The sequence below is a fragment of the Bactrocera neohumeralis genome, chromosome 5 (genome assembly GCF_024586455.1).
Source record: "Bactrocera neohumeralis isolate Rockhampton chromosome 5, APGP_CSIRO_Bneo_wtdbg2-racon-allhic-juicebox.fasta_v2, whole genome shotgun sequence".
Taxonomy (NCBI): domain Eukaryota; kingdom Metazoa; phylum Arthropoda; class Insecta; order Diptera; family Tephritidae; genus Bactrocera; species Bactrocera neohumeralis.
In genome coordinates this window covers 51074278-51089893 of record NC_065922.1, presented here as the reverse complement: position 1 = coordinate 51089893, position 15616 = coordinate 51074278, and the positions used below count along the sequence as shown (strand labels likewise).

Here is a 15616-nt window from a genome sequence, read left to right as displayed (position 1 = left end):
TCCTGTTGTTGCCGTGGTGTAACACACACGAATTGGAGAGCTCACTTTTTTATCCAATTAAAAATTCTTATTTTGTTCTTATTGTGCTTTTGTATTTGCAGACCAACACCATGCATTCGAAATAACTTTAATCTAATATTTGTGGAAGTATGTATGTATATACGTTAAATTTTAAATTTACTAATTTGGATTTGTGCTGAATTACATTTTATGTGCTGTAAGCTTTGCCCACTACCGTTGTTTATATAGTACTTTTTGTTCTTTATATATTTTTTATTTAATTCTGCTCTCTAACCACTTTTTTTGCTATTTTCTTAATAACCAGTAACACCGCGTCGACTAAACGTTTTTTCACGACGGCGTCAACATAACTAATACGACCAAATCCGTTCAACATTCGGTATGAACGTTATCCACTTAACTGGGCGTTCCACATTCCATGAAAGTCCAATAAGCATGAAGTTGGCTTTGATTGCAGTAAGACTAATAATACTCCAATTGGAAAATGCCTCAAAATCGTTTGTTTTTCACCGTTTTTATTTTGCGCTGACGTTCGCTTTTGTTGTCTTCATTGATTTGCAGCTGTAAATAGAGGGTATTCACAGAATGTGCGAGAAAATTTTAGACGATTCATTTATAAACGAAAAAATAAACTTTTTTATATTTTTCCTATGCATTTTTTGTTTACATTTTGATGACAATGAGTGTTTTTCCACTTATGAAACAATATTTTATTGACTGGAATTTTGAAATGTGTACATATGATTTTGATTCACAAAACAAAGCAAAGCAGCTGATTTTGACATTATTAGTTAAAACACGTTTGACAAATTTTTGCCTTTGGGTTATTGAGAGACAACTATATAAAATTTAATCATTATTTTAATATTTTATACATATGAGGTACTCACAACCCGTCGTAAAGCATCGTAAAATCGTAAAATTATAAATTTTTGCACTTGTTTAAAAAAAATTGTTGTTGGATTTCATGCAAAAATGAGTACATATACACATTTACAATTCTCAATGCTTTGTTTTCGAATCGTTATAACTTATAACTTTATGAGACTTGTAAAAAGCCTAATTATTTATTTGCAGCTAAGTTTATGTTAAATAGAAAAGTTATTACTATCGAACCATTTTCACGGTTCATAAATATTATTAGTCTATAATATTTGATAGCTGGTACTAACAATTACGGTTACCTGTAAACTACAGAACTATTCGCTGTTTCAACTGAAATTATATAGTAATATTTAAACAGTTATTGATTTGTTGTTTATAATAGTATAAGTACTGTTAAAACTGGAATTAGCAGTTGGATGTAGTCATTTTTGGTTGGACGCTTCTAAACACTGAGTTATTTTGCACTTTCTACTTCTAACATTTTATTTCAACGCTGGCAACACCGCTAAAGTGAGTAATTTTCAGGCGGAGAAAATCAGAAAAATATTTTAGTGGAAAATGTTAATTTAAGCACATAAATTACTAAAATATATATAAAAATTCATAGCAAGTGTTGAAATAAGGTATTTAATTGTTGGAATAATTCAAATGCTTAATTATGAATAGCTTAGAAATCAGAATTTGCCAAGAGCAAAAAAAAAATTAATATTGATTTTCTACGGCTCGTGTAAATTCGGTGGTTTATCTAACCTTGTCCGAAGTGAAAATACGTATTAAACATAGATGTTTTAATTTAGAAATCATTTCTTTTGTTTACGTGTAAAATAATTTATAAGTACCGTTCGCCTAACCAAGGTTTGGGTAAAGTGAATACATTTTGTCTATTAGTCTAATATGGAGAAAATAATTTGCATTTCAAATGACATCATCAAACCAGTAACTTATTGGCATTCTCTACAACCGCTTATTTCCGTAAATGTATGTACTCCTTGCTAACGAAATTCTGTCTAAAATTATTTAGTTAAAACCGAAAAAACATACACAAATTGGAGTTAAACTCAAACAATAGAAGCAACCACTGGCAGCATGGATCGCAAAGCTGAGCTGGAACGTAAAAAGGCCAAATTGGCCGCCCTCCGTGAGGAGAAGGACCGTCGTAGGCGTGAAAAAGAAATGAAGGATATGGAAGAAGCGGCTGGGCGCATAGGTGGTGGTGTCGGCATTGACAAGGATCAACGAAAGTAAGTTTAACGCATACAATATATTTTTTTGTTATAAAAATTCAAATTTGTATTTATTTTTTTTTTAGAGATTTGGATGAAATGCTATCCTCACTGGGAGTTGCGCCCGTATCGGAGGTATTGTCATCTTTGTCATCCGTTAACTCTCTAACATCGGACAACTCCAACACTCAAACGCCGGACGCAAGTCTACAAGCAAATATGAATGGTGTTGGGTTAGTACTTTTACATAAATTGATAATAATTGACAATATTGTTTATAATACAATAATTTTTGTAATGCAGCGGTGGCAAAAAGCAGCCTTTGAATTTGAGTGTTTACAACGTGCAGGCCACCAACATTCCACCTAAAGAAACATTGGTTTACTCAAAGCAAACCCAAACCACTAGCACCGGTGGACACGAACGTGATGGTGGGTACTACAAATATCTAACTGCTATTGTTTCTTTTTGTTGTTTAATGTTACTATTTATGCGAAAAAGTTGATATTTTTTATATATTGCTTAAACTTTTGGTATAAAATATGCAAATTTTTATAAAAATTTGTAATCCTAACTACCATACATTATGTAAAGCTTAAACTCAGTAGTGTTCATTCGTGACTGCTCAAATATGTTGAATGCCTTAAAGTTCTCTAAAGGCCTTTTATGGTGGTATAACACATATTTTGGTGGAAGCGAAAGTATCATGAGAGTTTTCCTAATATTCCGAGTTTCATAATATTTAAAAAGTTATTATTTTGCCATAGCAACCTCTAAAATATGGTTATAACCTTAAATTTATCCTTTCCATATCTATAATGCCTTGTTATTCATGAACCACATCCTATTTTGCTAACGTAATTCGAACTACATGCGCTATCAAAAATATATATTTAAACTATCTTACATAATTTACACAAATATATTACATATTCATACATATATGCTAGTTGTAAATGTTTATGAGTGCATGTTTTGCATACTCAAGTAATAATATACTTATGAATACTTTCTACGCATGTAATTTGTTATGAAACTCATTATTAAGCACAAGTAGCGAGCACAATATGCGCTTCAATTATCACGTATTGCAGTGCTATATACTCAATACATAATCACATGCATTTCCATTCGGCTATATAACCCGTAAACATTGAGTTAACCCTACAAATTACTTGTATGCAGAACTTAAACAGAAAATCATAATGAAATAAAATAACAAATACAGTTCTTTCTTGCCACTCCTCACCTCTATCAGGATACATGGAGGATTGGTGGAGACCACGCAAAGGTACTGGTATTTATTATTTCAGCAAACTCCAAATTGAAAAGAAAAAAATCAAATTATTTTTTAAAACCAGAATACATTTTCGAAATTGCTTTGTAACTTTATTTGTCACACACATTTGGCTATTCACTACAAATTATGTGTTATGTCAATATATCGGGTGATTTTTTAAGAGCTTGATAACTTTTTAAAAAAAAACGCACTTGCCAAAATTTGCCATTTAGCACTTTTTTGTATTTACAAGTTTTTCTTTAACCTTCTTGTTTAGTTGTTATGTCAATATACTTTGCCATTCTACTACATGATTTCTACTGCTTTATGTTCTTTATTTATAACTTTTTTCTTTAATTACATAAAATCTGTCGCATTTTGAAAACACTTATCTAATAATGTGTCGTTTCTTATTTTTTATTCATTTCGATTCTAGCTCATGCTACGGATTATTACGGTGAGTTTTGTTTACTTGCTTTCTACTAATTTAATTCACTTTTACAAAAAAATATTTATTGCATATATCATGTATATATATCTACAAGTGTGCACGAACTCTGAATGTGTCTCTGCGCGTGTATAGTCATGATTAAAATTTTGTATTTTACTCCGGTATATATTTATCTATAATTATAAACTTTTATGACTTTTATGCAGTTATATACTTTCTTTCATATAAACGATTTTTAACCCTTTCAAGTGAATAATTAAGCTGTAGTTGTAGCTAAATATTTTTTGTTTCGTTTTTTTTTACTCTTTTTTGTGCAAAAATTGATAGTTCACGTGGGTCATCTTAACCCATTAAAACGTACGTATTTTTAAGTTTTCGCTGTATAATCGATTCACATTATACTTTGTTTTCTCCACCCATTTTATGATTTCGATTTGGTAAATCGACAAAATATTCGTTGTTTATAAGTTTGAAAAAAAGTAGCTTAGTAAATATTGAATTGAATTTTGTAAGAAACTTTTCAGTTTTAGTAAACGCAAAAAGAATGCATTAAGTTTTAAAAGTAATTTTTACATATACAATAATACTATTTGTATAGAAATTGTAATATTATTTTGGCATACAATTGTGCGTCAAGCCTAGTTTTTAATTCATTTATATTATTAGATGCTCCCCTCGAATAAACCCAGTCATACAAATATGTTCATTATAAACAAAATTGTTAACATTTGCTGGAAGGGCGTTGATTACTCATTGTTTTTGTGTGCATTAAATCACAAGTGTACATAATGATAAATTTAAAAACAAAACTCTCTTGCATGCTAATATCGTAAATATATTTATATAGCGTATGAGTTAAATAATTACAACGCTCTAAAACTGTAAAAGTTAGTTATGATTTTTTTTTAGTTAGCGGACGATCAACACGTTCTGTTTGCTTCAAACAATCTAATTCAGTGTTTTATGCCTTTATATATAAATAATATTTAAATAAATATTTTTCATAATTAAAATACTGTATCAGTTGTGTCTCCTAAGATTTTGGGGATTTCATAATTTACTTAATTTGCATCCCGACATAATGATTTTTTTTACCTAAAAAACAAAAACTTTAAACAAAAAAAAAATCTAGCGAAAAATATCAAAAATTTACTTCAATCATCTTTATTCTGTATATTTTTCAAGACGAATACAATCTAAATCCGGGTTTAGAGTGGGAGGATGAATTCACAGGTAGGTAACATCTGCTCCAATATTTTATAACAGTAGCGGATCGACATGAAGCAAAATAGGAACGTGACAAATTCTCTACGAAAAACTAAAATGCAATTTAAAAACTTAATGAAGCAAATTAAAGCAAAGTACAGTTTGAGCATAATGCAAACTCTGCATTCAAATGGCAAAAATTAAAAGAGTCCGTTTTTTTAAATTAGTAATAAGTTTTGTTTTATATGATTTAAGTGTTGGCTTTAGGCAGCTGCTGTATGGCCAATTGAAGCAAGATTATATAATTGAAAACGCAATTAACACAACTTAACTGCTTCTGAGAAAAGATTATGTGTAAATGTGCAAACTAAAATTCCTTTTACGTCTCGCTCCTCCCCCGTTTTGTCCCAAACCACCAACTACATCCTGTAAATGAATCATTAACGCCGAAAATACTCTTTGTTATTAATATGTATATTGTTCATGCAGTCACTATACACTCACATTTTAACATTAATACTTATACGAATATGTATACCTAACAAAGTAATTAAAAATTTAATATAAAGTTCTAGAGAAGATATGTAAATGAGGATTGCATCGCGACCTAGGATCTATTGTGGACTAGGTCTACATAAAAATAAATAATTATTAAATTCTTTTGTGGTCAAACAAAAATTTTAAAATATTTTTGAGAACTTGTGAGCTTACTAAATTGTTATATAACGCGAATGCATGCATAGTTTTGTGTAAAAAAATTAATATATAGAGGAAAAAATTAACGCGAGCTTAAAATTTATAGAATGAGATTCTTAACTAATATTAATATACCTATAGTTTTTTGGTTTTAATTGTTAATAAACATTTTTAAAGAAAATATCAGTTTTTTTATAAAGTATTATTTTTTTCTTGTTCAAAGAAAATACAAAGTCTTAATAAAAAAAGAAAGTATTGTTTTTTATAAATTAATATATTTTTTTATAAAATTTTTTCATAAAAATTGCTATAAAATATTTTATTATTATTATTTTTTTTTTATAAAATAAAGACATGCTTTAAAACGACAAAATCGAGAGAAATTTTTTACGTAATAAATTTGGAAAAATTTCTTATAGAAACTATTATAACAACACAAAGTTAAAGAATTTTATTTCGTATTCATTTTAATTTTTTAATACTATTTATAAAAAATTATATTTTTATTTAAAAAAAATTTATAATATTTTTTATTTTATAATAATATTTTCTTACGGAAAAAGTAGGTATGTAATAACATTAAAAATTAATACGAAATTTTAATTGTTTCTTAATACTATATTTAAAAGAATTAAATCATTAATTAAAAAAAAATATTTTTTTGAAATAATGAAAAGAAAAAAAAATTTTTTATTTTTAATTAATTAAAATTATTAATTCAAAAAATTTTAATTACATACATATATTAAATACAAAAAAACACAGTTATGTATATTTTTTTATTAATTGAAAAAATATATACAAATATTTAATACTATTTTGTTAAAAAAAATATAATTAATATAATAAAAAATATCATTTTTTAAATTAATTAAACTGTTTATAAACTATATAATCAATAAAATCAATCAGGTTCGGTTATTAAGTCTTTTGTTTTTTGCATTCCGCAAGCATAATTCATAAATAAAGTAAATTTTTTTTAAATAAATTAATACAAAAAGTTTAATTATAGTTTTAATTATAAAAAATATAATTAAATTTTCGTTAATAAAAATATAATTAATACAATATTTTTTTTAATTAATTAAACTATTTATAAATTATTATTTTTAATCACTAAAATCAATCAGGTTCGGTTATTAAGTCTTTTGTTTTTTGCATTCCGCAAATATAGTTCTTTATTGATCTTCTATGTGGAAGTATATTTCAGCAAGCAAATTGCTGTCTTAATATGAAAAAATTTCTCGCTATCTCTTTTACTTTTTTATTCCATTATTTTTCATACTTCTCAGAATAATTTCGCAAAATATGTGGATTTTAACGTCAATATTTAATGCACTTTTTTTTCAATTTTTACGAAAATATTTTTGAGTTTCTTTTTTTCACACATTTTTTCTGAAAATATTTTTGAAATTTTTTTTGGTGCACAAATCTAAGTATCTAAATAAAAAAATATTTCTCTTTTTATATTTTTTTTAAGTTAAAAATTAGAATAGTTTTAAAAAATAGTTCTGCTAAAGAACCTTGGAAATTTAGGCAGTTTCGTCCAGATATTTATAACAAAAAAAATCCACAAAAAAATAAACTTAAAATAAATTATTTTATAATTAAAAAAAAACTGCTTTCATCTGGTGCTTTGTCTATACAAACGCAATCACGCTCACGCTTTTAACAGACATAATTAAATAAGTAACCACAATCTCTATCTTTGGCCACTCATCGTGCTTTTCACATCCACTTGCCTCAAATGTTGTAAAGCAAACTGAAATCCAAAAACAACAAATATACATACTATATGTATATTGTCCTTCATCAGACGCTTTATTTGGTCTCTCTTCCACTTTAAATGTCCCATTTTAGGTAATGCACTGCATTTTTTGAATATATACACCATGTATACATATTACATATATTTAAAGCAAAAAATCTTTTTTTTAGGTTTATACAGATATTTGAAATATAAATTGGGTGGAGAAACGTGAATATGATAAGAAAAATAATTATATTTTAAATATTATAATGAAAAAATATTTCTTTAATTGATACACGCTATTACAATTACATATGTTTAATTGGCTCTTGTGTACATTATTTTTATCAACAAACACACATACATACAAACAGCAAAGTTTTGCTGTGCAGAGTTTTTTCTTTACATTTTCACAGCAAAAGTTAGAAGTATAAACATACGTTAATTTTAAATATATTTTTGTGTATGTATTAAGTAAAAATTGTTATATAAAATTTACAACAACAAAATCATAATAATATTCTGTACAGTGTATCTAATCTCAAAGCATTTTTGCGCAGACTTACTACAACTTACACCCCAGCACACAGTGGTAACACCTAACACTTGTTATAAAATAACACAATAATTTGAAAAAATACGGTTTTTATTGGCATAAAGTTTGAATAACAGTTTTTACTAAATTTAATTATTTCAAAAAAGATGTGTTTTAATAGTATCTTCAGAGTAAAAAAAAATTTAGCTCCATGAAAAAGTGGACGAAAAAAAAACTAAAAAATTGGAAAAATTTTTTTATATGAAGTATTTTTTTAATTCCATTATACTATAATTAAAATTTGTGGGAAAAATAATTATTTTTTATTTAATTTTCATAGAAGAACTTTTTCTTCATGGAAGAAAAATTTTTTTTAATTCAAAAACTAAAATTAATTTAAAAATATTTGTTTTTTTAAGAAAACCCAAGTATAATGAGAATAAAAAGTTGTGGGAAAATAACTATTTTTTATATAATTTTCATAGAAGAATTTTTTATTGAAGATTTTTTTAATTCAAAAACTAAAATTAATTTTTAAAAATATTTTTTTTTAATTATAGAAAAAACAAAAATGAAAAAAAAATACAGAAATAATTATTTTTTATATAATTTTCAAAGAGCAAAATATTATATTATAATTGAAATTAATGTTACATTTGCTATATATGAAAGTGTATTTTTTTTTGTTCTGTGACGTTTACCATTCATTGACCTCACTTATAACATACATATGTATAACCTTTAACAAGCTTTATATATTTTTTGTGTTTATATTTTTCACTCACCTTGCACGCTGAGCCGTTTCCCCGCCATCAACAATCATCATATTTATGGCCACAAAAGGAAGTGTGATTACAAAAATGCAAAAATTGCTTCAGATTTTAAAAAACATTTTAAAGTTAAAGAAAATTTAATCATTTTTTGTCAGTTGACTTAAAGTATATGAACTAATGTTCGCGGGTTTTTTTTGTGATATATACAATCATATAGTATATAAATTTAGAAAGTGACGAATCGAACAAACAAGTATAACGTTATAATCAAATAGTGATAACAATATTAAAAAATTAAATAGTTTTGTCCCAAATCTATTAATTCGAATGAAAGTAATAAATTTTCGCTGAAATATTATTATTTCGAATGAAAGTAATATACTTTCATTGGAATATTAATTAATTTAATAATTTTCTATCATCAAAAAAGAAAACCCAACCCAATATTACTCTTTTAAGCAACTTTTTTCAAATTACCTCTATGGTAAATTTATTTTCGTCAATATTTTTTAATTTATTTGATTTTGGACAAATGATTTTGAGGTTATGTTCTTTTAAATTAAATAAGAAAGTATTGTCAACTTTTAAACTATCATATTTCGAATAAAAATATAATTTTAATAATTTTTTATGTTCTTTTTGAACTCGTTTTATAGAAAAAAGCGAACGTTATATATTCTTAACAAATAATAATGGGTTTGCTTCCTATTTTAAAAAATCTCATTTTTGAGAGTTTGAAGCATATAATTGAATTCGAGTCCCTGCCACCTAACACCTAGCAACTCTGCTACTAGTTTTCTTTAGGTGGTAGTTGTTTGGGACCGTGTAGATTAGGTGTAGGTTCTGAATCCACGCGTTGTAGAAAATTATTTTTTTTTATAGTCCCTAATCACTCTACCGTTGCTCATTAGTATTAATCACACGTTTGATATTTACCTACCGTACATAACCTAACATGCATTTTCCCAATTTTTTTTTTTTTGCTCCTCACTTTATACACTAGCTCCTTTTATCAGTTAAAAAATTGTTGTAAAAATATTGGATACAATTAAATCAAACAAATTGGCATAATTATCAGCTTTTGCATAGAACTTTAGCTTTTTCCGCCAGAAACATCATAAATTCACACATCCACATTCACTCTGATGATCTGTTTCGACAACTTCTACCGATAGCTATTGATCGACAAATTTTTAAAGGTCAATGAAGTATTTTTTAATGCGTTATATTTTTCTAAAATTAATTTAATTTTTTATAAACCATAAAATATCTTCTCTCATATCACCTCCAGTTAAATAATTTTGAATAGTTTAAGCATACCGTTAAAAGCCATAAATCATACTTTGGGTATATAAAAGATGAAAAAAGAATTGCAGCATCGCACAAGTCTTAAAAGTATTCAAAAATGAATAATGGAGATTATAAAAATAATCTAATATATATTCATAAAAAACTTCTTAACGCCGGCGAGGCATACAATTTGTTACTGCTCGACTTTTTACTCGATATTTTAAATGCAAGATTTTTTTATTCTATTTTTTGTGATCTCCTTTTTAGAAGTAATCACTTTTAATGCTATAATTTCAAAATATATAAATTTTTTTCAACTTTGCGTTCTTCATTATGGCATCCGTTCATCAAACTCTAGGCTCTTTATAGTTTAAAAGAAATATGTTGGGGTTAAGTCAGTACTCCAAATAAAGCAACGTGTCGGTATTACTCCCAAAATAAGATTAAAGAATAAATGTAAATACTCCACTTATGTAATATGTATGTCTATAACACAAACTCACAATACGCACCAAATTGCTATTTTCCACACACATTCAAGCAAAGTCAGCCAAAATTACTTGCAAATTGAAAAATCCTAAAATTCATGCTGTGCAGAAAAGCCAATTGTATACATACAATATTATCAATTTGAATATAAGAAAACTCAAATACACTAAATCTTTTTGCATATAACAAATAAGGCGCGTCTAAAAGAAATGAAAACGAAACAAAGCCAATTATGAATTGTGCTACAAATAAGCAAGAAAGTAGAATTGTTCCTGTTCTGTCGATTGTCATGTTCCTCTAGCTGTGTTAGTTTTGTACATTAAACAGTGCTTGCATTTGATGCCCAAGGAGATGACGAAGAGAGTTCTCTGCCACATCTGGAGCATGGTTTCACTTCGAAGTTGCCACCCGGCTACTTGACGCACGGTCTGCCAACTGTGAAGGATGTAGCACCGGCCATAACACCGCTGGAGCAGAAGAAGGAACAGGAGGAGAAAAAGGAGAGTGAGTAAAAACACACATACACATACACAATATAAATTTATTCCGTTTATATATATGCTTTATAGTTAAGGAACTTTCGGAGGAGCAGAAGCAGATGATCATACTTACCGATGAGTTTCAACATTTCATGCTACGCGCCGGACGCATCGTTGAGCGCGCACTCTCCGAGAGTGTTGACATTTACACGGATTACATTGGCGCCGGCGACAATGAAGATACGAACGATGAGAAAACACACGCACGATTGTCGCTGAATCGGGTCTTCTACGATGAACGTTGGTCGAAGAATCGTTGCATCACCTGCATGGATTGGTCAACACATTTCCCTGAATTGGTAGCCGCCTCGTATCACAATAACGAGGAGAGCCCCAACGAACCGGACGGTGTTGTTATGGTTTGGAATACGAAGTACAAGAAGCATACACCTGAAGATATTTTCCACTGTCAAAGCGCTGTGATGTCAACATGTTTTGCTAAGTTTAATCCTAATTTAATATTGGGCGGCACTTACTCGGGTCAGATTGTGCTTTGGGATAATCGTGTGCAAAAACGCACACCAATGCAACGAACGCCATTAAGCGCCGCTGCACATACACATCCAGTCTATTGTCTGCAAGTGGTTGGCACACAAAATGCTCACAATGTCATCTCTATCTCTTCGGATGGCAAGCTGTGCTCTTGGAGTTTGGATATGTTATCGCATCCACAGGACACTTTGGAGTTGCAACAGCAACGTCCATCGAAATCGATTGCAGTCACATGTATGGCATTCCCGGCGAATGAGATTAACAATTTGGTGATGGGCAGTGAGGATGGTTATGTGTACTCAGGTGAGAAAGATGGTATTTTTAATATTGCCCCAAATCTTAGAGATTTTAAGAATTTGAGATGTTTGTCCTTAACCGAATATAAAAAATTCCCCATGTTGTAGGTCTCTGAAAAATGGCTGACAAATGTGATTTATGCAAGCTTGCTTCTCTCAGAAAATTCTCGAATATTTTTAGTTGTAGGGATTAGGAAAAAACAGGGTCCAGGGAAAAATTGTTGGAAAGCACCGGGCCCCTCTGCGAACTATGGGCCCGGATTGTATTGTCCTTGATCTAACCGCTGGTTACCGTATCAAGAAATTTCGACGAATCGGACCAATATGAAGACACCGTGCCCACCGTCCCTCCTGCTGTTATTATTGTTATTGTAGGGGTAGAAAACATTCCTGAAGTTGTTTCGTTGCATGAATGATATTGAAGGGAATGTAGAAAATTGTTCTTATCTCGTTCATCCAAGTGATCGCCATGAGCCACACCAAAAGAGATTTTGCCGAACCGTTCCCACGTCAGTCGGGTCTACGTAACCGGAACGGACACTGATTATTTATCCGGTCAAGGACTGTCAACTTGGCTGAATTCTGTCCCTACAACAACAACAACAAAATTTGCCGATAATGAGCTTGTCGCTCGCCTGTAAATCCATTCTAATTCACGTTTTGGTTGTTGTAGCATAAAAATCCCCAACTAGCTGTTGTTGTCACAAGAGAAAATATTTCGAAAATTTTAAGGAATACTTTATAGGTATCAGTACTCGTCCGGTTATGAAACCTGGGTGTAAAATGGGGTTGATTCTGGTTGCGCGTTCCCTAATGGCATGAAACGTTTTCCCAATTAATTTTTGATAATGCTGCCGTCGTGTCAGTCAATATTCACAGAAATGATCCGAATGATACTTTATTTACCTATATTTTTATTTATAATTTAAATTTTATTATTCTCCTTCTTCCCCAACAGCTTGTCGCCATGGTTCGCGCACTGGCGTAAATGAAGTCTTCGAAAAACACTTGGGACCGGTAACAGGAATCTCCACGCACTACAACCAATCGTCGCCTGATTTTGGACATCTCTTCCTAACTTCCTCCATCGATTGGACTATTAAACTCTGGTCTATGAAGGTCCGTTGCAATATTATCACTTTCTTTATAAAAATAATAGCGTGAACTCTCTTGACTTTTCAGGACACTAAACCCTTATACTCATTTGAGGATAATTCAGACTATGTCATGGATGTCGCATGGTCGCCCATTCATCCGGCACTGTTTGCTGCTGTCGATGGTAGCGGTCGTCTTGATTTATGGAATCTAAATCAAGATACTGAAGTACCCACAGCATCTGTTATGGTTGGTGGTGCGCCAGCGCTTAATCGTGTATCGTGGACACCGTCTGGGCTGCATGTGACCATCGGCGATGATACAGGCAAACTGTACGTTTACGATGTCACTGATCATTTGGCGCAGCCGTCACGTGATGAATGGTCGCGTTTCAATGCGACACTCAATGAGCTCAAAATGAATCAAAGCGATGATGTTTAAATCAAAACAAAACAAAAAATGCATTCACAATTGCGTGGAATTATGCTAAATATATTGATTAAAAAAGACTTAATTGATACCCTACTACTATGGCGACTTAATATGTATGTGAAGCAACAGAAATATTAGCTGTGTTGTCAAAGGAAAGGTCTTGAAAAATTCATTTAATGAATTATGCACATATAATTTGTATCTATTCCTCTGTATCTATATACAACACTAAGTTAAAAGATTTTTACAACAAAAAATAATAATTAAAAACATTTAATGCTTTATTTAATTGTAAAATGCTCGCGCTTGTTTTTAAGTAATAAGTGCTTGAGTACTAAGTATTAATTAATTTAATTTTCTTATTTTTTCAATAAAATTGTGCTTTAGTAGTATTATCCACTTTTAAATATTTTCTAAATTTTATTCAGCGTTTTATATGTATTTATTTATTTGAAATTTCTTCATTTTCAAAACAATACTGATGCTAAAGCAGGAAAGAGAGAGCGTTTTATAGGCAGCTTGAAGTGAGCGCAAATAAATACTAAAGTAAAACTAATATGAATATTTACGTATATTTAAAGTATAAAGATTTATTGAGAAACGATATATATAAATATAAATCAACAAAATTTATGCCGAAAATAATACCGTTATTTTTACTTTCTTCCTATTTATTGTTACGAATACTTAGAACAAACTGTTTCATTACGTCTTTTGGCGTCGGAATCTCCTCACAGGAGTTATAAATAATGAAGTTTCGAACGAAGGAAAAAACAAGAAAAAACTTTACTTCGGCTGCACCTTCTCACGTGCATTTTTATAGCTTGAAAAGGTATAAAATATATTTATCTTGAGTTTGATTGATCAGTTGGAGGGGCAGCTACATACATATATACTATAGTAGTCTGTTCTGAAGAAATGTTCGGAGACTAGCGATACTTTTAACAAAAATATATAGCAAAATTCGTTGTATGGGGGATATGAAGTTAAAGTTGTCCGATTTTATTAATTTTCACTGTCATTGGTAATTATATATTAGAGGACAGTTCTGCAAAATTATATGCTCTTCGCTTTTTAATTAAAGACACGATACCAGAAAATAAGAAATCTGAATAATCACTTGAATAAGAGATATGTGATATAGTTGTACAATCCGACCAATAATAAATTAAATTTCAGAACGCAAGTATATTCAAATTTCATTCGGATATATCAAAGTCTGAAATCCCTAAAAGATAAACTTCGCCTTAATATAAAACTTTTACCAATAGGGGTGACGTAATTCTGACTTAAACTAAAACTCACCGATCCCAAAAAACTGAACGGGGTTAGATCACCGAAAAAACAGCCCTTGTCCGAAAAAATCCGGGTAAGTTCCGGTAACGTAGAACCGGTTGTCGTGGAAGTTATACCAGCATATACATCTGCCACCCCTCGCCAATGGTCCGACCCCGTCGAAACAGCACGTTTCCTGGGCCTACCGTTGGATGATCTTGAAGACATCTTATCTGAAACTTACCACCCTAACGGGCACTAGATAATCGTTACAGCAACAAGAACGTAATTTTGGCGGCCATGTTTGTCAATGGCTTTACCATTTCATCATGTTACATTTCACTTTGGTACTACGCTTGGAAATTGTCCAAGATTATTACGCAAATTCACGCTTTTCGGTTACCGTTTTTTTTCATCGAAAAATCATTTTTTCAGATGAGGACCATTTCTGGCTTAAGGGTTTCGTCAAAAAAATTTCTGTTTGGGTGAGTCAAATCCGCATATCCACAAAAATTGGCCGTAATCGACGCGGACGATCTCTATTTCAAACCAAACAGTGCTCCACCTAATGTTTCTCGTTTAAACATGGAGTCATTAGGTGCAAAGTTTGGCGACTCATTAATTTTGAGAAATAGCCAAGTCAAATGGGCCCCAAGATCATGAAATTTAACGCTTCTAGATTATTTTCTCGTGGGGTATGTTTAATCAATGGTTTACGTCAATCGACCAGCAAAGCTCGATTACTTTGAAGACAAGATTCAGCGCACTAAAGCACCTCCTGTGAAAATTGGCGTAAATGGGTGAAGATATGCAAGTTGAGCCACGGTAGCCATTTGGCCGAGTTCAAATCATAAATGGCAAAAAATTATCTGCATAACAAAAAACATAA

General features: G+C 30.2%; 2 protein-coding genes across 12 annotated transcripts in view; one reads left to right on the top strand and one right to left on the bottom strand.

Moving 5' to 3' along the window:
• Positions 1-419, bottom strand: part of LOC126759799 (neurobeachin) — a 624909-nt gene extending 624490 nt beyond the window's left edge. Inside the window, exon 1 of one of the 2 annotated variants that reach the window (XM_050474910.1) lies at positions 206-419. The gene's annotated coding sequence lies outside the window, so the exon portion shown is untranslated. The remainder of the gene's footprint in view (positions 1-205) is intronic. The other variant, XM_050474912.1, reaches the window with a different exon arrangement.
• Positions 420-1422: 1003 nt separating this feature from the next.
• On the top strand, positions 1423-14095 carry LOC126757950 (cytoplasmic dynein 1 intermediate chain). Of its 10 annotated transcripts, none has more exons than XM_050471882.1 (11): positions 1423-1529; positions 1928-2147; positions 2216-2362; positions 2433-2560; positions 3388-3420; positions 3845-3865; positions 5045-5092; positions 10950-11102; positions 11168-11932; positions 12884-13044; positions 13108-14095. In XM_050471882.1, the coding sequence occupies exons 2-11, from the start codon at positions 1993-1995 to the stop codon at positions 13459-13461; spliced, it is 1965 nt and encodes a 654-aa protein (XP_050327839.1). In that variant the 5' UTR covers positions 1423-1529; positions 1928-1992; the 3' UTR covers positions 13462-14095. The 10 variants fall into 10 exon arrangements, with proteins under 10 accessions (XP_050327839.1, XP_050327845.1, XP_050327836.1 ...); XM_050471888.1 differs by having other exon boundaries at positions 10947-11102; XM_050471879.1 differs by having other exon boundaries at positions 3358-3420.
• Positions 14096-15616: the final 1521 nt, after the last annotated feature.

Coding starts and splice junctions, on each gene's coding strand:
- LOC126757950 (XM_050471878.1), top strand. CDS start 1,993: ATGGATCGCAAAGCTGAGCTGGAACGTAAAAAGGCCAAATTGGCCGCC. Junction 2,561..3,357: donor CGGTGGACACGAACGTGATG/GTGGGTACTACA, acceptor TAACAAATACAG/TTCTTTCTTGCCACTCCTCA. Junction 5,093..10,946: donor GTGGGAGGATGAATTCACAG/GTAGGTAACATC, acceptor TTGATGCCCAAG/GAGATGACGAAGAGAGTTCT.